This window comes from Pistacia vera, unplaced genomic scaffold (assembly GCF_008641045.1).
Source record: "Pistacia vera cultivar Batoury unplaced genomic scaffold, PisVer_v2 Contig43, whole genome shotgun sequence".
NCBI classification, from domain to species: Eukaryota; Viridiplantae; Streptophyta; class Magnoliopsida; order Sapindales; family Anacardiaceae; genus Pistacia; species Pistacia vera.
The window spans coordinates 215,890-241,817 of NW_022196257.1; the positions used below are offsets into that span (position 1 = coordinate 215,890).

General features: G+C 35.3%; 1 protein-coding gene across 2 annotated transcripts; it reads right to left on the reverse strand.

The window, feature by feature from the left end:
* Positions 1-15,426: 15,426 nt before the first annotated feature.
* On the reverse strand, positions 15,427-18,106 carry LOC116143393 (transcription factor NAI1-like). 2 transcript variants are annotated; one of them, XM_031428845.1, is made up of 5 exons: positions 18,058-18,106; positions 17,549-17,621; positions 17,036-17,452; positions 15,825-16,199; positions 15,427-15,691 (listed from the first exon to the last, which is right to left on the reverse strand). In XM_031428845.1, the coding sequence occupies exons 2-5, from the start codon at positions 17,582-17,584 to the stop codon at positions 15,599-15,601; spliced, it is 921 nt and encodes a 306-aa protein (XP_031284705.1). In that variant the 5' UTR covers positions 17,585-17,621; positions 18,058-18,106; the 3' UTR covers positions 15,427-15,598. The 2 variants fall into 2 exon arrangements, with proteins under 2 accessions (XP_031284705.1, XP_031284704.1); XM_031428844.1 differs by lacking the exon at positions 18,058-18,106 and having other exon boundaries at positions 17,549-17,695.
* Between the last annotated feature and the right edge of the window lie 7,822 nt (positions 18,107-25,928).

Sequence of the window (25,928 nt, forward strand, 5' to 3'; positions counted from 1 at the left end):
TGAGAAAGAGTAGAGAACTGTGTGAATGAACTACTCTAAGAGTAGAGAGAAAGAGCAGAGCACTAAGAATGGGTTGGTGCTTTGTGATCTCCACCCGGTAGTTACTCAAAACGGGTTGGTGCTTTGTGATCTCCACCCAAAAGTTATGAAAAGCGGGTTGGTGCTTTGTGATCTCCACCCGGTAGTTACTCAAACGGGTTGGTGCTTTGTAATCTCCACCCGAAAGTCACGAAGAGTGGGATGGTGCTGTGTGAACTCCACGCAGCAGTGCCTCCGGTAAGATAAGGCTGTGACAAATAGCAGTAGTTAAGTAAAGAGAGCTGTGTGAAAGATGAGAACTGTAAGGAAAGAATTAGAGAGAGTTACGGGGACAGTCGAGTAGAGGATTTACTTATTGAGCATTGTTTTGTGCTCACCCCGTTGTTTTCTTTTTGGTTGCAGGATCTTGGTGAGAATGCAGTCGGATAGGTGTTGGCAAGCGAGGAGCAATAGCTACACTGTCCACTGTTTTAATATCATTTTGATAAATGATATTCTATTTTGCATAAATAATGTTTATATGTAATAAAAGAAAATTCTGGGCCCATTTACTTTTGCTACTATACATATATTCTACTTGATATATTTCTACAAGTATCCTAGTATAAAACGGGTTTGGACTTCTTCATCTCCTGCTCTGTAGTCCTCAGCATGTTCAAAAGTTCTGATAGGGTTTTCTCTATCGTGTTCATATTGAAATTCATTATGAACGGAGCATAAGAGTTAGGTAAGGATTACAGAATTAAATCTACTTGTAATTCTGCATCCAAGCCACATCCCAAAGTCCCAAGCCTCTCTATGTGCTCGATCATCTTGAGCACATGAGGACCAATTTGGGCCCCCTCAGTCAGACGACTCCCAAACAGTGCTTTTGACACCTTGTACCTCTCATGTCGAGCATTTGTCTCAAAAAGCTCCTTGAGGTGTAGAATAATGGAAGCAGCATCCATATTCTCATGTTGGTTCTGCAGCATAGGTGTCATCGATGCTAAGATCAAGCACTGAACACTATCAGCATCATCAAGGAACTTTTGATAAGTATCCTTTACTTTCTGAGTCGCATCAGGATCAAGGTTAGCCATGCATGACTTTTCAAGGATATACAATTTCTTTTCTAACTTGAGTATAATCTGAAGATTATGATACCAGTAAGAGAAATTGGATCCATCCAACCTGTTTTCTTTTTCGATTACCGGTCGCAGGTTCATAACACTCATTTTGGTGAATCTACAATTGCAGAAAAGATAAAGTTATTAGAAAGTTCATTATTGTTTAATATGGTCTTTTATTAAACGCTGCCCCCACTATTTCACTCAAGTCAATAGCCCTCAATATTAACTCGGGAAAGCCCGTTGGCTTTCCTAGTGGACTGAGATCCCATCCTGCCCATTTCAAACCTTTGCTTTGGCGAACAAGCCAAAATGAGTTGATTAGGTATGCTAACAAACTTAATCCACACCAGTTGATAGCTCCTACTATCAACCTCAAATGTGAAAAAGCCAACAAGCCAATCACACAATCCAATGGTTCTAACCATTTTCCTCTAGTGTGATTCTCATTATCAGTAGAGTGGACACTACATGTCACCACGTACACACAATATGTGTACTGCCCTACTATGCCTATGACATGTTTATCAACATTCACTTTGGCGAACAAGCAAAACTGTCATTTTAAGTCGACCCTTTACTATTAAGGAAAACTCCAATGCATTTTAACCTCCCACTGGTAGAAGTGTCGCTTTGACAAACAAGGTTTCGACGAACAGTGGTTTGATTAAAACCATGGTGATAGAAGGCTTACATGACTTAATATAATTCAGTTGAGGGGTTTGTTATTTAATGTCTCATCAGATTATTATATTTGTTAGAGTGACATTGTTTGGCATGTTATTAAACATTCAACCTTAGCATGCATTCTAAACAAAAATTAAACGTGTCGGTACATGGACCAACTAAAACCGATTTCCTCGAGCCTGGAGGAATCGGTGGGTCACCTAGGGGTCCTGTAATAAACATCTCGAGTCTTCAAGTATGGTTGTCTCGTTCTTTGCTCCATCTTCAAGTATATTACAAAACTTTTAAATTTACAAATGAATAATAATACAAAATTCTTTACATCAATAAATTTAGAAACCTCGATTTACATTCGAGGGGAATTAGATGAGAAGAGAATGTACATCAAGAAAAAAGAGAAAGACAGGACACGCATGCCCTATTTAATAAATTATACAACCATACATACCCAAAAATATTTTAAAACATTCACCCTTAGGTCTAAAGCTCATGTACCGGGCACCATGCAATATACAAACAAGTACAAAGCATACATTTCAAAAACAATCAATTTTTGAAATTAGTGGGTTAATTTTTTACCCCCCGACAATTTGTAGATCTGCAGTTTGGTCCAAAATTTTTGAAACTTTACAACTCAGCAAGCATTGTCCAAACTAGCGCTGGTGACGAAACCAGCACTCATCGCGGCGACGAAACCAGCGCTCGTCGTGGCGATATAAAGCATCACCGCAGTGATCGTCCTCTGGACAAGCGTTGGTGACGAAACCAATGCTTGTCACAGTGATATAAAGCATCGTCGCGGCAATCGTCCTCTAGACGAGCTCTGTATGAAAACAGCGTTCACCGCGGCGATATAACCCATCGCCGTGACGATCGTCCTTCGGACATGTGTTGTACCAAATTGTCGCGCATAGAGCGTGGACGTCAGCATAACCAACGCACGTTGCGACGATCTAACTCATCACCACAGTGAGCGCACTTCTGAGTGTGTAGGGGATAAAATTCAAAGTTTCAAAACTTTTGGACCAAACTGCAGATCTGCAAATTGTCAGGGGTTAAATTGTAATTAACCCACTAATTTCGAAAATTGATTGTTTTTGAAATGTATGCTTTGTACTTGTTTGCATATTGCATGGTGCCCGGTACATGAGCCTTAGACCTAAGGGTGAATGTTTTAAAATAGCCGTGAGATAACTTCTCCCGTACCCGGGAGTGATGAATCCTCTGTCAATCCACCATAGTCTTGATACACTCCTCGATGCAGCCAATCACCACTGTATTGACAGCTCTGAAAAGAACTGTGTTAGGCTAGTGTCAAACTGCACCAATCGGTGTACAAGGCGCTCCAGTGATCTCAAGTCTAAGGATCACATGCACCACCATTCGTTAGAGGATTTGTTCCATAGACACTGGGGTTACCATCTATATGGAATCCTCTAGTGAGTCAGTCCAGTGAACTTGCTGCGGTATAATCGCCTATAGCAAACACCCATGTGTTGCACCAGGTTGTCACCGAACAACCTTGACAAGTGAGATCAGTCATTGCCTTTCGACAGGATCGTTCAACACTATGATAGCCTTACCGTATTATCTGTGCCCTTACTTCAGAATAATATTGGGGCTACGGACGTTTCTAGAATGGCCACCATATGTGCTCATAGGGTTCTCACTATCAAGATTTGAAACACTTGATACCCTCGTCATTGTCCTACCATTCTAAGGACATATATCAATACATATTGCAATAATAATGATTTACGCGATATAGTATAAAATGCCTTTTTATTGATTAATGAACATTATTACAAAGAGTCAATTCTACAACAATTGATTGGCTCTAGGGCATCTACTCTAACATCTTAGACATGAAAGACAAGTGAAAAAGAAAACCCTAAAGGTTTAAACTGCACTTGTGAGACCCTAAACCTATGTCGCACTTGCCTTTAGTCTTGGACACTCGAGATGTTCTTATACAGACTACCCAACAATAATTTTTAGCCAACTAATTAACTTTCCTAGCCCTAATGCAACTACTGAGCCTAAATCTACCAACACAAGCAAGTGCAACAAAGATAAGGATGGTAAGAAGGGTAGAAAGAAGAATGTACTTACTTTTAAAAGTCGTCAAAAGAACACTAAAGAAGAAGTTGAACGGCCAGAGAGCAGCATCAAAATATTCGAAAGTGAAAAGAGGGAAAGAGTGTTCCACAAGCTTTTGTACCAAAAAAAAAAAAAAAAAAAAAACCCTATTCTTGAGATGGAGCCTTAATCGGCCATCTAGTCTTCACCACGTGGCATACATCAGAGCATGGAACCAAACTGTCTTTGAGTGTGGCTAGCAGATATCACGTTTCATGTAGAAAAAAGATGTTAGCTTGATGAACATGTCATTAAATGCATGATGTTTCTTGTCCCAAAAGAAAAATACAATCTTTGCCCCAACAGAATCATCCAAAAGGCTTGTTTTGTGATTGCTTCAGTTCCCAACGTGAAACATTTGTTTGTCCTCAATACCAAGCCAAGGCACACCTCGTTGGGTCATAGCTCATCGTTGGCATAACGTTGTAACTCGTCTATGACTCATAACAACGAGTAGAGATTGTCACTAAGAGCTTAAGGACATCCAATCGTACCTAAATTTGTGAGATCCACCTACTCAACAACAATATACATATCACACATCGTTAGCTCAGGTGGAGAAGCTTGTAGTTTTTGTAGCCTAAACTTGATCTCTAAAAACTGGGGGTAAGTTGTTGTGCGAGAAATCTAAAGTATATAAGTCCCCTTTTTGGCATGTAGATATCTCATGATATGGATCCTATGATCAAGGCCGAAGACCATTCTACTCCTTGTTTTATCGAATTTTAGTTCATCTCCAACTCAACACTGTAACTAGTTCTATATAAACTTAGTTGTAATCTGTTTCTAGAAGGAGAGGAATAATTCGCAGAAAACCAATTACAAACTGATAATCCTATTTTTCATAGTTATTTTGTATTGAATTTCAATAGGATTTAGGATACTTCTCATACAATTTGGACCATAATTGCTACTTAATTCTATTAGTTTTTCTTTGCAGGCCTAAATGATGATTTTAAGCATAAATGACTTGTTTTAAGCGTAAATTGTATAACTTGAGCTTGGAAACTCGGAATGACCTGAATTTAGAATGTATGGAAATATAAGAAGCTGAGCTACAACTTTTCTATTTTAGGTTTTTCCTAATTCTAACTGGAAGAGGGTGAGAATTTGGCTTGAAGTTGTAAACAGCATGTTGCAAACTGAAGAAAATGTCTTTGGACGTGCTTCAGTATTTGGACCATAACTTGATCTGTGGATGTTGGATTGGGACAATTCTTGAACTAGTAGAACTATAATTGAAAGGGCTACAGTTATTATGTTTAGCACGTTTTCAGATTCAGACGTTATCATGCTCAAATTTGACCCGAAAAATTTTAGCCTTGGCAAAGAAAAAGTTTTACGGCGGCGAAACTGCATTAGATGTGAAAAAATAAAACAACACATTTTGGCTTGCTAGGGCTTCATCCTTAAGTGAGAGAGGTATAAATTGACGTGAAAAGGAAGGGAAAAGAGTCTCAGTTCGTCATTTTGGAGGCAGTTCTTGGAAGGAAAATATTATTGAAGATTTGGGCTTCAAATTAGAGAAGATTTCTCCATCTTTTGCTTGTTTTTCAATGATGAACCTTGATTCAACTTGTTTTTGTTATTTTATTTTGTTTTTGAGTATGAACTGATTTGTTTTGCAAGGGTTTGATGTAACATTGATACAATTATTCAAATTTATATGAATTGATTTACTTTGAGTTTTAATTTCATGATTGAGTGTTTATCTCTTCGCTTAATGACTTTTGGATGCTTGATCACTATTCAAATGTGTGTTGTTCACAATGGTACTGAGAAGTGATTTGTGATTGTGCCTCTTGGGATAAATACCATAGATTGAGTGAAAACTAGAGATAGATAAACGCGATCTATGAAATATAGATAGAATTCCACAAAGCTTAGGAGACCTTGAACTATTAAACTTCAATTTTTGGGTTCAGAAGGTTAATAGGAATAGGTGGGGTGGTATAACCTGAGAAGGAGTACCAAACAACTTAGGGATTTCAATTTTCAATCAATGAATTAGAACTTGGGTAATAGATTCTTTGATTTGGGTTAGCATATCTAGATGAAATTAACACCCTAGCATTTTTTTAGCATTGTTTAATTAGTTAAGTTGTTGGGTTTTGCATTTTGTATTTAGTTTGTTAATTTTCCATCAATCCAATATGAAGAACTGATTGGTAGAACTTATTAGGTACAATGTGTTAGCATCAATTACACTTGAATTGCATGAAGACATGGATCTTTCTACCATGATTTTATACCTTCAACATAATGAAAGGTATGAGGTGTTGAAATAGTTGTTAAGGTGCAAAATGGATGAGCGTGATGAAGTTGGCCCTCATGTACTCAAGATGATTGGGTACATTGAAAGGCTTGAGACATTGGGTTGTGGTTTGGATAATGACTTGGCAATCGACTTAGTTTTGCAGTTTTTACCTGATTCTTATTCTCAGTTCATAGATAATATGAGCATGAACGAGAAGAATCTTCCTAAACTCCTAACCTTTATAAAGACTGTAGAGTAAGACATTAAAAGTCTAAACCAGTGATGTTAGTTGCTGCTAACACTAGTAAAAGAACGGTCAAAGGTAAAGGTAAGGGTAAGGCCAAACCCAAACTTAAGTCCAAACCTAAAGATGCTCTTAAGTCTAGTGGTGACATCAACAAAGGTGGGAAGGTAGTTTTCTTCTACTAAAGCAAGCTTGACCACTAGAGGAAACACTGCAAGGCCTTCTTGGAGAATAAGAAGAAGAATGCCTCTTCTTCTAAAGGTGTGTATTGAGATTTTTCTCCTGTTACATCTTGGATTATTGACACTCAATGTGGTTCTCACATTTGTGTAAGGAACTATGACAGAGTAGATTGCTCGGTCGAGCAGATGTAGACCTACTAGTTGGAAATGGAGCACGTGATGTTGCAATAGCTGTGGGATCCTATTGTTTGACTTCGCCTACATGCTTGCTATTAGAACTTATGGATTATTATGATCTTCCCTCAGTTTCTAGAAATAATATTTATATGTCCACTTTGGACAAATAAGAATATTGCTTTTATTACTAATGGATTGTTGTCTTTTAGTATAAATAATATTCTTTATGGAATTGTTTCATAATATTTTATATATTCTTGAAATAGACAATATGGATAGTCTCAGGGTAACTATGCCAAGTATGGCAAGTTGACTTAAACATACCTGAAGGAGTGTGGGATAGTATCATAACTCACCCTTCCATATACACCCCAACATAAATGGTGTGTCTGAAAGGAGGAATAGGACTTTGCATGATATAATTAGGTCCATGATTAGTTTTAGTGATCTACCCACATCATTCTAGGGTTATGCCCTAGAGACTACGACTCACGTACTTAACCATATGCCGCCAAAGTCTATAGATAAGACTCCATATGAACTATGGAGTGGGCGAAAGCCCAACTTGTCTTATCTGAAGATTTGGTGTTGCGAAGCTTATGTCGAGAAATTGACTTTGAACAAGCTAGGCCCGAAGTCTAATTAATGCATTTTTGTGGGGTATCATAAGGAGACCAAAAGATACTATTTCAACCATCCAGAAGAGCGTAAAATTTTTTTTCGCTCGTACTGGTGTCTTCTTAGATAAGGAATTTATTCTAAAAAGTACTAGTGGGAGAAAAATAGAACTCGATGAAGTTCTAGTACCACATGATACATTAGACAAAGGATGGGATGGTGTGCCACAAGAAGTGGTGAACATCATGAGGAGGTTACTCCATAATCTGTGGATCAAAGTAAACCACCTCAAGTAGCACAGGAGCTACATGATCTAGAAGAGTGTGTCATGAGCCTGAGAGATGTGGTTTTCTTGTGACACAGTATGGCGATGTACTAGTCTACCAAGACAATGAACCTAGAACCTACGATGATGCCATATCGGATCTAGATTCCATTAAATGGCTTGAAACCATGAAATCCGAGATGAACTCTATATACCAAAACCAAGTGTAGTCTCTGATGGATCCACCGGAAGGGGTAAAACCCATAGGGTGTAAATTGGTCTTCAAGAAGAAGACTGACATGGATGGCAAGGTGCATACCTATAAGACACGTCTCATTGCCAAAGGTTTCAAACAAACTCATGGCATTGACTATGAAGAAACCTTTTCGCCGGTTGTCATGATTAAGTCTATCTGGATTATGCTTGTGATTGTTGTATATCACGACTATGAGATTTGGCAGATAGATGTCAAAACAGCTTTCTTGAACAGAAACCTTGAATAGGATGTGTATATGACACAACCCGATGATTTTGTTCTTGATGGACAAGCTGATAAGATATGCAAGTTTCAAAGGTCCATTTATGGACTCAAGCAAGCTTCAAGGAGCTGGAACATTCGTTTTAATGAAGCCGTGAAAGAATTCGGTTTCACCAAAAACAAAGAGGAGCCCTATGTTTAAAAGAAAGTAAGTGGAGCGTAATGGCATTCTTGGTGTTGTATGTCGACGACATACTTCCCATTGAGAATGATATACCAAATTTGCAGTCGGTAAAGACTTGGTTATCCAAGTGCTTCTCCATGAAGGACTTAGGAGAAGCAACCTACATCCTCGAAATAAAGATCTATCATGATAGATCGCATGGATTGCTTGGCCTAAGTCAAAGTATATATATAGACAAGGTACTGAAGAGATTCAGTGTGGAAGAATCCAAGAAGGGATTTCTTCCGATATCACATGGTATCTATCTCTCTGAGGATATGTGTCCTAAAACACACGATGAGAGAGATAGAATGAAAAGGATCTTATATGCATCAGCAATTGGATTCATCATGTATGTCATGCTATGTACTCGAGTTGAAGTTTGATATGCATTAAGCACTTGTAGTAGATATCAATAAGATCCAGGTGAGCGACACTGAATAGCTATCAAGAACATCCTTAAGTACCTGAAAAATGAGTAAGGATATGTTTTTGGTTTATGGAGGAGAAAATGAGCTCACTGTAAGAGGATACAATGATACTAATTTCCAAACGGATAAAGATGAGTATCGCTCATAGTATGGGTTTGTATTTTGTCTCGATGGAGCTGCAGTAAGCTGGAAAGCTCCAAGCAAAGCACTGCAGCAGACTCTACAATTGGGGCTAAGTATATCACATTATCCGATGCGGCCAAGGAGGCAGTTTGGATTAAGAAGTTCGTCATCAAACTTGGTGTGGTTTCTACGATTGTTGATCCAATAGATGTATATTGTGACAACAATAGAGCAATAGCTCAACCAAAGGAACCACGGTCTCACTAGAAGTCTAGACACATACCTAGGCGATTTTATCTCATCAGAGAAATGGTTGAGAGGAAAGATGTGCAGATTGGCAAAGTACATACTGATGACAATCTTGCAAATCCATTGTCTAAGCCTCTATCGCAGCAGAAGCATGAAAAGCACTTGAGATCATTCGGTATAAAATATATGAATGATTGGCTATAGTGCAAGTGGGAGATTGTTAGAGTAGGTGCCCCAGAGCCAAACCATTTTGTAAATGTTGACTCTTGTAATAATGTTTATAATTAATATAAGGCATTTTCTATATTATGTAATTCATATTTAATATAGGTTATAATGTATGTCCTTAGAATGGTAGAACCGTGATGAGGGTATCGAGTGCTGATGAATAATTTTACTTCCTTGCAAGTGCACGAATCGCTATCGCAGTATAGTGTGCAAAAGCAAGGGTCGATCCCATAAAGATTTTTAAGTTATCAAGTAATCCTAATATCTATGCCTTAATTAAACTTATAAATTCAAGCAAATTAAAGAACTAGTGATTAAAACTAAATGTAAAAAGAAAATAAAAATTAACTACTACTGACTGAGCCAAAATAACACTAATAAAAACTAATTTAACAACTTAGGTATCCAATTTCAGCATAATAATCCAGTTTTATGCCAAGTATCAAACTATTGTTATCACAATCCCATTTCTAGGGTTTGCACTCACATAATTAAGGTATTACCGTAAGGCGTTCGGGATTAACCTAATATCTTTAACATGAGACTAGCTAGGGTGTATAATCTAGCCTAATGATTAAAAACCCATTAAACACAAGAGCACTCGAAATCATGAGTAAAGGCACATCTGTCAGGGCATATGCACAAATACTAATTATTCAAGAAATCATGAACTAATTAGCATTCTATAGAGTATATGCACAAAATACTAATTATTCATTCACGCAAGCTATTCAAGATTAGCTAGGGTGTGTAGTCTAACCTTGTCTCACACAATCAATTAATTAACATTAAAGGTGATCAAGCAATAACATCAATTAAAGATTGAATAGAGGATAATGAATAAAACTAGAATTGCAATTGATTGAGAAGACAAATAGAATTAATAAAGACATAAAACCTTCTTATTAGGCTACATTGGATCCCTAGAAAAGTATTTAGTTACACATGATCATAAGGAAATCAAACCTCAGAATCTTGAAAACCATGAAGTACAAGAAAAAGAAGATGAAACCCTAGGTAAGATCTCCTCTCCTTGCCTCTTCCTAATTATATTTGATATTATAAACCCTAGCCCCCTAAAATATTGCTAAGGACATCTATTTATAATATTAAAGTCGTGAGGGTATTATGGTAAAAAGTTATACTTCAATTAAAAACGCATAATAACAAATCTGCACATCTCCAAGCACTAATTTAACTTCTATCTCCATTTTTATCCATCTTTCAGGTCTAAATGGGCCATGATCAAAACATAAAAGTTGTAGCTCTATCTCTTAGCTTTAAAACGCCACTAGAACCAGGTCGATTGGAGTTGTGTAGCTCAAGTTATGATCATTTTCGTTCAGCATGTTCTGGTAGAAAAATTTCCAAACATAAATTTCCCGCATTGTGCCCCGGCATGAAGTTTATGTCCATTTTACAACTTTTTTATGCTACAGCGTGGGAATAGTTTTTTTGTAACGAACAATCTTCAAAAATCCATAACTTCTTCGTTTAAGCTCTGATTCTTGAACTGTTTGTTCCCACACGATTCTGATTTTTTACTCTTTAATATGCATACTTGAAATCCTCATTTTTCAGCACATAAATACCTGAAAATTCACAAAACATACCACTGATTCTAGAAAGTAAAAGAGATACAGAAACTAAGTAAAATTAACCAATTAAACATAATTCCCACACAAAATACCCTTAGAATCCCTAAGTATGAGTGCACTTCCAAGCACTCATCAAGTGCTTCAAATCTCGATAGTGAGAATCCTATTATCACATATAGTGGTCATTCTAGAACTGTCTATAGCCCCAGTATTATTTTGACTAAGGACACAAATAATACGATAAGGCTATCACAATGTTGAATGACCTTATCGAAAGACAGTGACAGATCTCACTTGTCAAGGTTGTTTGCTGACATCCTGGTGCAACACATGGATGCTTGTCATAGGCGAGTTCATTGGACATACTCACCAGAGGATTCCACATAGATGGTAACCTTAGCGTCTATGGAATAAATCCTCTAACAAATGGTGGTGCAAGTGATCCTTGGACTTGAGATCACCGAAGCGCCTTGTGCACCAATTAGTGTAGTTTGACACTAGCCCAAGTAGTTCTATTCAGAGCTATCAAGACGGTAGTGATTGGCTAGATCAAAAAGTGTATCAAGACTATAGTGGATTAACAGAGGATTCATCACTCTCGAGTAGGGGAGAAATTATCTCGCTGAGTAATTCGGTAGATGGCAACGACATTAAATCTATAGTCATAATGCGATTGAGTTGTAGCTCAATCCAATCTATTCCGGTCATTGGTCTAATAACCAAATACTAAGATATCAAGGATATCTGAGGTTGACACTGCTTCTATGCCTCGGCCTTTTGATGAGATAATATATGATGAAAGGATTGAATTGCACAGTAACCATATCGTTGATAAGTAACCTATTTCGCTGAATCCAAATCTATCAGGTGGCCATGATGCCTTGCTAGAAGTCAATCTTGGTCTATGTTTAGTGAGACGATTGATTGGTGTAAATCGCGAGACTACTTACTGCCGATATGACGAGGAGCATTCGGGTCACACACATAGAAGACAAATTAAGGATGGATAAGTGAGAGAGGTGTTTTCGTCATTAATGATGAAAGGGTATTTTCATCTTTTAAGATGAAAGGGCATTTAAATAATCTCACAATGCAATTAAATTTGTTGAAATTGTTGCCTATATTTAATTTTATAAGGAAATTAAATTAGTGCGATTGTATAGTATCTAATATATATAGATATATATATATATTATATATTATATATTAATATATATAATATATAATATATATTATATAATAGTATATTTATTAACATTAATTTATATATGGAATTCAAATTTAATTTTTAAATTTGAATTGAAATGCTTTGTTGGTATTGGAATATTGCTAAGTAGATTGCTATTCCATATTAAATTAGGTTTTTATTGTGCACTATTTAAGTGCAACTAAAATTAAATGAGATAATCCTTTGCAAAATAAAAGAAACCCTAGCACCTTCCCCCTCTCCCCCCTCCTCCTCTCTCTCTCTCATGTTTTCTCTTTAGGTGGAGAAGAGAATTTTTCCAAGAAAAATTCAGCATCCTTGATCCTTGCGTTCTTGCTAGCACTTGTGACCGCAAGGCGATCACCCAACTTGTCTTCATGTGGATACCGAAAGTGCACTCTTGGCTTAGAGTGAGAGCGATCCGCATCGGAAGAAGGAGCCTCCAAACGTAGGTATAATTCTAGATTTTTACTTCTTATTCAAATAACGTGAACTTGGTATAAGTTCCTTGGCATCTATGTTGTTGTGTGGGGATTTATTCTTGTTTTTTCACTGTGTAAACTGTTAGAGTAGGTGCCCTAGAGCCAATCAATTATTATAAAATTGACTCTGTAATAAATATTTATTTATCAATAAAAGGCATATTCTTCTATATCGTGTATGTAATGATATATGTCCTTAGGATGGTAGAACCATGACGAGGCTATCAAGTGTTTCAAATCTTGATAGTGAGAACCATATGATCACATATGGTGGCCATTCTAGAAATGTCTGTAGCCCCAGTATTATTATAACCAAGGACACAGATAATACGGTAAGGCTATTATAGTGTTGAACGACCCTATCGAAAGGCAGTGACTGATCTCACTTGTCAAGGTTGTTTGCCAACAACCTGGTGCAACGCATGGGTGCTTGCTAGAGGCAAGTTCACTGGATAGACCGACCAGAGGATTCCATATGGATGGTAACCCCAGTGTCTATGGAATAAATCCTCTAACAAATGGTGGTACATATGATCCTTAGACTTGAGATCATCGGAGCGCCTTGTGCACCAATTGGTGTAGTTTGACACTAGCCCAACTTAGTTATATTCAGAGCTATCAATACGGTAATGATTGGCTACATTGAAAAGTGTATCGAGACTATGGTGGATCGACAAAGGATTCATCACTCTTGGGTACGGGAGAAGTTATCTCACTAGGTAATTCAGTAAATGGCAATGACACTAAATCTGTGGCCATAGTGGGATTGAGTTGATGCTCAATCCAATTTAATATTCCTGTCATTGGTCTAGTAACTGAATACAAACATGTCGAGGACATCTGAGGTTGACACTATTTATGTACCTTAGTTTCGATGAGATAACAGTTGATGAAATGATTTGATTGCACGATAACCAAACCGTTGACAGGCTGCGGTTTCGCTAAATCTGAATCTATCGGGTGGCCATGATGCCTTGCTAGGGGCCAATCTTGGTCTGTGTGTAGTGAGAAGATTAATTGGTGTTAATCGCAATGCTATTCACTGCCGATACGATGAGGAGCCTACGGGTCACACATTTAGAGATATCATTTAAGAATCAATTTGTGAGAAGGGTATTTTCGTCTTTTAGGATGAAATGATATTTTGGTAATCTCACAGTGCAATTAAATTTGCTAAGGTTGTTACCTGTATTTAATTTTAATATTAAAATTAAATTAGTGAGATTATATTTAAATATATCTATGTGTATATTTAAATGAACTATTATTATTAATTGAATGTTAATATATTATTATATATTAATTAATTTTAATTATAATATTTAATAATTAAAATACCTAAAGGGTGTGTTTGGTTGCAAGGGTGAACTAGGGTTGGAGCCCATAGCTATTCCTAAGTGGAATAGAGTTTTAATTGTTGCACTATATAAGTGCAACTTAAAATTAAAACAATAGAAACATTCATTCAATTAAAACCCTAGCCACCCTATCTCTCTCTCTCTCAAAAAGAAATTTTTTCTTGTTCTTCTTACTTGATTCTTGAAGCCTTTGATTGTTCTAGCAAAATAATCAAGAGATCTGCGGATTATCTTCGTGTGGACTTCCGTGAATACGATCCTACTTTGGATCGATTGGCGAAAAATCACGTGAACAATAAATGGTAAACAGTAACCATGAACAGTAGACGGTGAACAGTAACCATGAACCGTACATGGTGAACAGTAACCATGAACAGTAATCATAAACAGTACCGTAAACAGTGTTCTTGTCCGAAATCAGAGATATTCGAAGGAGCCTCCAAACGTATGTAAGTATTCTAATCCTTGAATTGATTTACTTTATACAGATTTTTGTTTATAAACATGTAAACAGTATAATATATACTCGGATATAGGCAAAGAAAGGTAATTGATTTACAGGTTGAATTTTTGTTTTCCGCTACGTATGATAGATCAATTACTTACATAAACCCCACCAGCGACTAACATGTTGGTCATTGGAAACGTATGAATTTGAGTTTTGCATATGGAGGTCATGAGAAAGAGATGAATATGTTTTCTTAGGGAAAAAAATAATAATTCTTTTCACGTTGTAATTTTGATTGATTATGGATTATCTTGCACTTATTTTATTTTTATGGAAGTTCTTGGGATTCTTTTCTCTATCTTTGTTTTTATTTTCGATTAAGATTGTATTTTTCATTGGATCTAGATGGGTGTTTTGACCTCTACAAACTAACGGTAAAATTGTCATTTCATTATCACTGTTAATGAATTTCAAACCACGCTTGCCTCAATGGTGCATTTTGAATAACTCTCAAATGTTAAAGGCTGTTTTTGACTAATATCCCTAAAATTCAAATCTGATTAATAATTTTGGAAAGTACAGACATTATTATTGAAAATAATCTCTCAAAGACACCCTTCAAAGGCAGCTTAACGGGTCAACTATACACAAAGTACGGTGAGGAAAAAAAAAAAAACTCTTAGTTAGGAAGTAAAATAAACAAATAATACTAGATGACAAATTCTTTATATAAATTATTTCATACAAACTAATATTATACAAAATAAATAAATGAATATATATACAAAATCAATTCAATAAATACTAATTAATATAAATGAATAATGTGGCAATAACAATATTGTGTCAAATCAAATTTTTATAGTAGAATTTGTATTTTGTTTGTACATGTAACACGAATCAAAATAAATCCACTTAATCACAAAGGACATAGAAGATCGTGATGGTCTCTAATTAAGAGCTAATTACGGCTAAATTAGACTGTTCCACACAATCTTCTTAAATAAATCATCTCAGAATTACTTGTATACATATGTAATCTTCACCGTCACAATATCAACACAGTTTTTTTGTGGCAGATGGATGCAATAGAGCTAATCGAAGGTTTTTCACAAGATCTTTCACTGTCATGGAGAATTCAACGTCCATCTGCAATATATAATTGCCAGGCAGTATTAATCTCTTCAATCTAAATAAAATTAAAGAATAAAATAAAATGAACAAAGAGGAAAGATAACTATTACTATATTGATATAAGAAAGACTTAAGAGGTAGAATGCACCTCAGCGACAACAGTTATATCAAGAGTTGAGTTTCCAAATGGTAAAACGTTGCTTTTGGCGACGGTTAAATTATGCTTCTCAATTTCTGTAAGTATGTTTACAATACAGTCGTCATTCTTCTCGCAATGGATTCTAACAAGTACGTCCCTATCTGAAACTCTGGCTTCAATTTCGGGGAGATATTGGTTGGATTGGCGATAAGACTTTTCATCAGACAAAGAACTTTCTTCACCCTCAATAAAGATATGAGATTTCTTCACAACAACCTTTGATTCCATTGTTTTATTTACTGCCTGTTCTTCAAGCTTCTTCACACGTTCTTGAAGTTGTTTCAAGTACTTGACAGCGTCTCCAAGTACAGAAGCCTTATCTGTCTGCAAATAAACATCTAATCAAGACATATTTATATCACAGCGTAATCATAGGAGCTCCATTCCCTTTTGGCTTTAGAAACGAGAGGAAAGTTTTGAAGACATTGAATTAGTATATAAACTCAACTCAAAATGTCTATTTACAAAATCAAGAGATTGTATCTATTATTATATTTGAGCTTAAGCCATGTTAATCGTGTTATTATTTATGGGTTTTAACCCACTGTATGGTATATTTTCTAGTTGTTTTTGTGTCTCACATCATCAAATTAATGAAATCATCATTCATATTTAACGACATATATGTGTATTATTTCAAAGATAATAAATTAGACTCTTTTCACAAAAATTAACAATATCTATCCTCTACATCTGGGAATGAACGTGGTAAGTAATATTCTTTCTTGATATATTATTGTGTAGCCCTTATCTATCGTCATACATATAATTTTGAGGTATGTTATTATATGTAGTGTGCACCATATAAGAAATTCAAATTTCTATAAGTTATATAAGGCGCCTTGTTTTGCAGATATAATACAACTTTATCATTCACAATTCATATAAAATTTACTATAGTTGTACTTAGAATCTGAAGTTTAATAATTAATAATTCCTCCGGGAAAAAGTTATACTATGTATGGAATTCATTCTACCAGATATATCGACTGTTTTCAATTTTACAAGGCAATTAACATTATTCCAAATTATTCTGGTCACAATTCGAATGCAAAAGTACCAAGAAAATGTTAAACATCTTGTAAAATACTAGAATAAAATATAAATTGGAACATATACGAATCCTTTAAGTTCTAGTGAAAAGATTTTAGAAGTTATACCTTCTTCAGCCCAGGAACAAGAGCTGAGAGAGCTATCAACCGTTGGCAAAGCTTTTCGCGGCGTTTTCTTTCCGCAACTAAATGCTCTTGAGCATGTAAAGGAGTCCTAGGCTCATTCTTTGGAATCATGGCATATTCAGTACCGGAGACAAGCTGAGAAATAGGCGGAGACGAGGTGGAGTTCCCAAAAGAAATAATTTGAGAGGAGACTAAAGCATTAGAAGTGATGTGGTCAGCTGTGCAAGAGTTCAAGCCATTAGTCTGTTTTGCTGACCTCTCAACAACGGCGTGACGAGAAGGTGCTTCAGCGTAAAAACCGTGATTGCTGTGTGTGATTTGCAAAAAATTGACTCCAGTCAGCTGGTTATCAAGAGGGTTCATTTGCTCTTGATGGAAAAAGGTGGAATCCTCTGTTCCCTACGAATCATATCAGAACTACCATTAAACAAACAACCAATGAAGAAATTCAAATCCATACCGGGAAAACGAACAAACAGTGTTAAATTGTCTTACCAGGTCAGATAACCATTTAGCCGATGCGATTTCCATAAGAAATGGACCTTAAAAATTGAACCTGAAACAGTAGCTAGACGAAGAAGTATCTTAGTTTGATTCGATACACCAATAGAAAGTAATTAAACCTTGATCAGATCTCAAGACTCAAGCCACTCCTAATATTTATCGTATTGCTTTGCAGTTCAAAGAAGCCACTCCTATATGTAACTGCATGTGATGGAGATCAAAATTTTGACTCGAAATTAAAAGTAAAATGAGGAAGAATCAAATTAAGATCGATCCCAACTCACACATCCATGAAAACCTTAAGAACAATTAAGCTTCAAACTTGAAGGTTAAAAACAACAATGCTTATTAAATATCTCCAAGGCAAGACGCCAAGACCTAGATCTCGTTTATTGCACCCAAAACAATGCAGGATTATTTCTATATTTCAAAGAATTTCTCAATGTTAAGAATTAATTAAGGAGACAGTACTGTACATAGCATATTGAAATACAGTTTACCTGAATAATTGGAGAGAATGAGCTTTCGCTTTCCCAGTGTGACAGGAAGAAGAATTTTATAGAGCGTTTACCATAAAAGTTGTAGTGGCATGTGTGAAAATGTCGCCTCTTTCTTCAATTGGATCTGTTCATTTGTAGGCGGGGTCTTGCCTTTTTCTACGACTAGGAAGAAAGTCTCTGCCTCATTGGCTTTGCCCCACGTATTATAATATTGCCCTTTATAGATATACTCTTATAATTTATCTATGTTATATATTATTTTTAAATATTCCTCAAAAAGAATCAAATTCTTTTTTTTTTTTTCTTTTTTAAATTTCTTTTACCAAGTAATGTGGATTATATATAATTGATCAAATCAATAGGAATCTTTTTGGCCCTTAGCCAATGGATGCCAATGGATGTGTCTCTGCCTCATCGGCTTTGCCCCACGTTATTCCTCTTTGCCAATATCATATTGCCCTTATAAATATACTATTATAACTTATCTATATTATATATTATAGTGGGATGAATCAAGGTAATGATTACCAAATCTGCAAGTGAGGTGGATGTCGTGCAAATCTTTCTCTGCGTCTTATTGCTCACCTGCCCGAATGATTTCCTCAACTTGTGTAGGAATTGGACACATAGACCATTTCTAACCATTCGCCAACCTGGCATACACCCACTACACTAGTAGGAGTATGCCACTCACGTCATCACGCGACGTAGCCGCATCTGAGCGGTCGTGAAACCTTTCTAATTTCTGACCACCCTGTGCTGACAAGACTCTGCGTCAGCCTTATTTTTCCAGGCATAACATATATTATTTTTAAATATTCCTAAAAAGAATCAAGTTCTTTTTTCTTTTTCTTTTTTAAATTTCTTTTACCAAGTAATGTGGATTATATATAATTGATCAAATCAATAGGAATCTTTTTGGCCGCTAGCCAATGGATGTGTACTAAGAGGTTTCTTAAATCTACATACAGCTGATTCCTCAGCTCGGTTAGCATATTTAATAGTGATTTCTTGAAACATACAATTTACATTCCAAAACATAGCATATTCAACTTTCGTTTAACTTATAAAACTTTAATAAACATGAATTATTAAGAAGGGGAAATTTATTATTGTATACAAAACCTAGTCATCACTGGGTAACTTCATTATGAAAAAGAAAGGGATTTGCTTCAGGATGGGGCTTCGTGAGAGACCGGTTTACTTGGGTAAAGTAATGTGGATTATATATAATTGATCAAATCAATAGGAATCTTTTTGGCCGCTAGCCAATGGATGTGTACTAAGAGGTTTCTTAATTCTACATACAGCTGATTCCTCAGCTCGGTTAGCATATTTAATAGTGATTTCTTGAAACATCAATTTTTCATACCAAAACATAGCATATTTAACTTTCGTTTAACTTATAAGACTTTAATAAACGTGAATTATTAAGAAGGGGAAATTTATTATTGTTTACAAAACCTAGTCATCACTGGGTAACTTCATTATGAAAAAGAAAGGGATTTGCTTCAGGATGGGGCTTCGTGAGAGACCAGTTTTCTTATTTTTATTTCTTAAAAAAAATCATACAATTAAAATTCAAGATTCAGCTGTTTGCTATCGCCCCATCCGACTTGTACAAATTCATTAATTTGCTTTTACATGAAGGGTCAAACAACTTATTTTTTATTAATCTAACTACATTTTATATGTAGAGACATGAGCATCGATCATCACATTTTCTTACGTTCCCTATCCAAAGTTCTTCTCGAATGTAAATCTAGAAGTGATTAGTTGCTATCACTCTAAACAATGTTATGTATTTTAAAGTGACGCTATCTTAACGTTATATATGAACTGTGCGATTATGTGATTCATGATAATATTTTTAAAATAATCACATCATTTGCAATGCAATTAAATTTTATAAGGACGGCGTAGAGTGACCAAATGGGAATTTTTCATGGTTGTATTTACAATTTCAGTGTGCTCCATTATGCTAAAGAACACGTTAAAAAAAAAAAAATTAAAAGCTCAAATCCTTTCAAAATCATCTTGATGTTGCAGACTTGTAGCGGATAGAGTTTTTTAAATTATTATTATTCTATACCTTCAACATTCTTCTTTTTAAGTTGAATGATTCATTCAAGTAGTCCTGGAATCCATATAGTAGTTCTAACAAATGGAATTGGTAGGATCTTCAACCTCAATATATGGTGTGTTTAATTATGGTGGATTACATAGTCTTGGCAGTCTCCAGAAAGAGTGGAGGCCAGCGAACTCCGTATTTTTGTGGGTATCGTTATAGTCTTGTGGGGTATTAAGAAGATTTCTAAAAATTTAAGGCGACGTGTTAGCAACAAAGGCAGGCGGCATATCGGAAATTATAAACTTTACTCAAAGCTGCACCACAGCTGCTGCCTGCTTTTGTTGTGTAACTTGTATGAGAGTTAGGATTCGACTTATCGAAAGTGAATAAACATAGAAATCAATTAATTATAATAGAACGTGAAAAAAAAAATGTCTTAATTTTTATAGCCATATTTATACTGAAAATCTCAATACTCGAAAGAAAAAAGAAGATTTTAATTATAAAAACTGAAAAATCTCCAGAAACTAGGAGAATCCAACTGAATCAAAATGAGACAATTTTTTTTTTTTAAATAAAGTTATTACTAATCTAATAAGTTCTGAAATTGTAAAATTCTGGAATTTAAGTTGATTGTCATTCATTCATTTATAATTTTTAATAAAAGTACTAGACGATTAACGTGCGGATGATGAGATTCGAGTCACTAGTTAGTTATATTTTTTTAAATGCATCATTAATGAAGACAAGTTGTCATTAATGCCCAGTAATCAATATAATGTTGGTCAAAGGAACATTAATTATTGGGATTTCTCCGTAAGTAAAGGATCCAATAAAAAATGCAACTTGAAATTTACCCTATTTGATTCGGCAAATCATCCAAATATAAAAAGATTATTATAAATAGAGTAATGTTATATATCTTTTTTAATTATTTAATTAATTTTAATTTTAAAGTCACACAATCATATTAAAACATGTCAATTTGTATATAAAGTATTATTCAAATAAATAATGGGATTTTATTATTTCATCTATTTTTCTAAATCGAATCCAACGTGATATTGGCTCTCTACATGTGCAAATCAAGATGTAAAAGTTCATACTTTTATACTGTCTTCCGATACAAGTTAGGAAATGAGAGTCGGCAGCATAACCACATGATAAACGTTTTTTACATATAGTCATGAACCTCGTATAATATATAACTGGACAGCTAGTAGCAATACGGTATGTAAAATTGATAATATATTTCTAAATTAGTAGATGATCCTTCTGTATCATTTTAATATAATTTCGAAGTTAATTATGTTAATTTAAAATTTGATTGGAAATTGAAGATTCGTTTAAAGGCTCAACACTAGTATAAGCTCTCTACCAAACTCAATTTAATAAATTCATGATGTGCTGTGCCAAAAAAAAAAAAAAAAAAAAAAAAACTTCTTTAATTATAAGCCCTTCATGTTTACCACTCATGTTCGCGTTTGAGCTAAATATTAACATTAATCCCTTCTATTTAAAAATTGTTTAATTAAACAGTTTCTTTTATATAGTATATGTTTTACGTGAGGATTTAGGACCTCACCGACCTAATTACCTGATTCAAACTAATCTCATTTGTATATCTAATACACACAATTCACATGAGCAGGATAATTACAATTTCATTCTTGAATTTTGGGGTATGATGTGCCTTATCTCAACTCAATACCATCGGCTATAAACACTTCAGTGTCGCCACATGATGAATGTTAGAGTTTTTACCACACATTTTTAACATAATGATGACGTGGCGAATCTAATATTACAAATCTTTAATGTAAAAAGACAATTTTGTTTCTTTTTATCATAAAAGGAAAAAAAAAAAAAATCATCTTCAAATCCTTTCTCTATTCATATTATGATGTAGGAAGAATATTGTTAAATTAGGATTTAAATTTGTTCCATTTTCTTTATTTTCTTTATTTATTTATTTAGGGTTTCATATTAGGCATTTAAGTAGTTTTCCATATTAATTAGGAGTTTAGTTGATTTAAGAAGTTTTAATGTAGGTAAACTTTATATACTTGTTTAATTTGGTTCTCCTTTTTTCATTGGGATTTCTTTTAGGGAGCGTTTGGTTGGGGGTTATGTGATATTACAAGGGTTAAATCATCTTATATTACTTGATTATCATGTTTGGTTGTCAAGTAATATAAGATATCGGTAATCTTCAAATACCAATAGTGGTTACTATTGGTAATATTGGAGGTAATCTGATTACCTCTATTTTCTTAGGTATTCTAAGATTACCAGGGTTATCTTTTTTTTTTACAATTCTATCCCTTATTAATAAAATTTTAGGACAATAATGCCATTTTTTTTAAATTTATTTACATGAATATGGCTTTTACTATTTCACCCCAATTAATTAACTTTTTGAACAAAATTACCCTTGAATTCAAAACAAATTGCAACCCACCCAAGCCGCCACCTCCACCCACTTGCCGTAGACAACCACTGCCAGAACGGCACACGGAAGGCTGAAAATGACTGTCATGCGTCGATATGGCCATTTTCGGCCAAATATCTGGCCATTTCCGGTCAGATCTCTGGCCGAAAATAGCCATACGGCGCACGAAGGCCATTTCCTACCTTCCGTGCACCGTTAGGTTGCCGGCAGCCGGCAGTGGTTGGGTTGGTGGGGGTGCTTTGTTGATTTTCCAAACTTTTATTATGGGGTTGTTTTTGCTAAGTTTTTAAATACAGGGGGGGTTATAATAATCCAAAAAATAATCAATATTAAAAAAATAATATAATAATAATATTTATTAGAGGACAATTTAGTAATTTAAATAACATATCCACCAATTTATTCCTCCCAACCAAACATATTAATATAACATACCCACCAATTAACCAAGCACATTTTCCTAAAGATTCCCAGTAATCTTCAAGGTAATCTAACTTTCCAGTAATCTAACATTCCATGAACCAAACGCCCCCTTATTAACATCAGGATTAGTTTAGTATAAATAAATTTGTTATCCTACAAACAATTATCAATGGTTATTCAATAAAATTTCTTGATGGTTCCTTTACAAATTGTTTCATCGTGGATTTGACATCTTTCATGAATTCAAGATTCATTATTTATGGATTCAAATGTGTTCGTGGATTCGAACTGTTATGCTAGAGTGCATCTAGTGCTTATCTTCCATTGCATTGCGTCAAGTGGTATCAAAGCCTTCATTCGTGTTAGGATAGACTGAAAATGAGCTAGGCTTATTTTACTCATTCAGCTCATGCAAGTCGTGCTTATGCAGTTCGTTTAAGTAAAACTCATGCAGTTCATGCTCATGCAGTTCGGTTTAAGTAAAGCTCATGCAGTTCGTTTAAGTAAAGCTCATGCAGTTCGTTTTAAGTAAAGCTCATGCAGCTCGTTTTAAGTAAAAACAGAGTGTTTTACTCTACTGATTTACCGTGTAAACTTTGAATTTTACTTTGTTCACTGTTCACCCTATATAAGTGAACTCATGTAAAATATCTCAGTAAGAAAAGAGTAAAGTTTTAGCTCACACGTTTTACACTCTACTTTGATTTTTCTGCTAAGTTTCTTTTTCTGCAATTCTACTTTCGCAACTTGGTATCAGAGCCACTGACCAACATCGGAAATGGCTAATTCCTCTTCAAATCCATCCTCCCTTGATAAATCAAACAAGAATTTAAGCTCTAAGGAGATCTTCGACACAATCAATTTCACTAATCGTTCATCAGTTGCTTCATCCACGCTTCCTGTGATTTCACCAAAGCTAACGCGCGATAACCACTGATTCTGGAAATCACAAATTCTTTTTGCCGTAGGAGCTCATGATCTCGAAGAACACCTAACGGGACTAATTTCATGTCCAGCTCCAGTCATTAGAGTTCAATTGGACAACTCAAATTCAGAGGTAACAACAAAACCTAACTCAGAGTTTACTCTTTGGAAGAAAACAGATAAACTGTTAATGAGCTGGTTATTGTCTTCAATTTCTGAGGCAATGTTCTCTGTAATATCGAAATGTCAAACTACCAATGATATCTGGCTTACTCTAGAAAAGGAGTTTTTAACTGAGTCTAGAGCAAAAACACTACATGTTAGAAGTCTCTTGCAAAATACAAAGAAAGAAAGTATGAGTATGCATGACTATTTTCTAAAGATGAAAGGATATGCTGAAATTTTGTCTGCCAGTGGTGTTGTTATTTCTGATGATGAACTGATAAACTACATATTAGACAGACTTGATTCCGAATATGATGCAGCAGTAGTAAATGTTACCACTAGGCTTGAATCCAGAGTTGATCATATAACAGTTCAAAAAGTACAGATTGTTTTGTAGAAGTTTGAATTACGGTTGGAAAAGGCAAATAGTGCAATGAATTCTATGGTATATGATGAATTTCATAGTAGCTCAGCAAATATTGCTAATTTGTCTACTGATAATGATGCAATAAAATTACAGTCTGGACAGACTTCATCCCAACTTCAGGGTAGTGTTACTCAATATAACAACCAATCTTTACCTATATCACAGTCTCCAAGTCTTAGTTCATCCTATTTTCCAAATACACAAAGCTCACCTATATACACACCCCAGCAAACTCAGTTTTTCACACCACATTTTTCTAGAAACTATACTGGTGGCAGAGGCAGAGGTCGTGCAGGAGGTAGAAATAGATTCATATGCCAAGTGTGTGGGAAAACGGGTCACTTGGCTTTAAACTGTTACCATCGCTTTAATGTGAATTTTACTGGGCGCAACTCCCTAATTAGGAGCAACTTTAATCCTGGAGTATTTTTAAGACCACCTGACCCTAACTATGAAGGACATTATACTTCTTTTCCTTCTCAACACTACTCACAGAATGTCAATACAGTCCCCTCAATGCAGCTTCAGAATAATTTCAAGTCACAGTCTCCCTCAACTGCTGGTCATTCTTCAGGCAGTTTGGACACTAATTCTGGTACTTCACAGATGCATAATCAAGCCTTCATGGCTCAGTCACAGAATCATAGTCGACCTCCTACAGCAATCAATTACATTGCTACTCCATCCTCAGTCCAAGACACTGCTTGGTACATGGATTCTGGTGCAACAGACCATGTTACCTCTGATTTTTCCCAACTGACTTCAAGTTCCAGCTACATGGGCAGTGAGTAGCTTCAGGTGGGAAATGGTGAGTTGCTTTCAATTACACATACTGGTTTTGCAGTTTTATCTTGTGTTAATAAAGTGTTGCATCTTAAGAATGTATTATTTGTTCCTCATATCACCAAAAATTTACTTAGTGTTTCTAAATTAACTAGAGATAATGATGTCTTTATTGAGTTTTTCACTGATCATTGTGTGGTAAAGGACAAGTCTTCCCAAGCCATTCTTCTCCAAGGAACACTTAAATATGGCCTGTATCAGCTTCATAGTTCAGCCTGCTCTACTCCTAAGTCTACTGCAGTCTTGGTTTCATCCTTCAATTCCATGCCAAGTCACTGTCTTGCTTCATTTCCTTGTTATTCCAATAAGGATCCTAGTAATCCTATGAATAAACAACCTGAGTTATCTTCAGTTCACAATGAATGTACTTCATCCTGTACTCCTATTAAGAGTCAGTTTTATAATGCATGTAATAGTGTTGTTGAACTGATCACACAAGATTTACCTGGCTATTTCCCTTGAAAACTAAATCTGAAACATATTCTGTTTTTACACAGTTTCACAAGCTAGTTGAAAAACAGTTTGCTGCTTCCTTAAAATGTGTTCAAACTGATTGGGTGGGGGGT

Bases quoted from the DNA above. Each gene is read 5' to 3' on its own strand.
- LOC116143393 (XM_031428845.1), bottom strand. From the start codon at position 17,584: ATGGAAATCGCATCGGCTAAATGGTTATCTGACCTG. The intron at 17,453-17,548 runs GTAAGACAATTT...TATGATTCGTAG, and splicing joins CTAAATGGTTATCTGACCTG to GGAACAGAGGATTCCACCTT. The intron at 15,692-15,824 runs GTGCATTCTACC...TATATATTGCAG, and splicing joins ATATAACTGTTGTCGCTGAG to ATGGACGTTGAATTCTCCAT.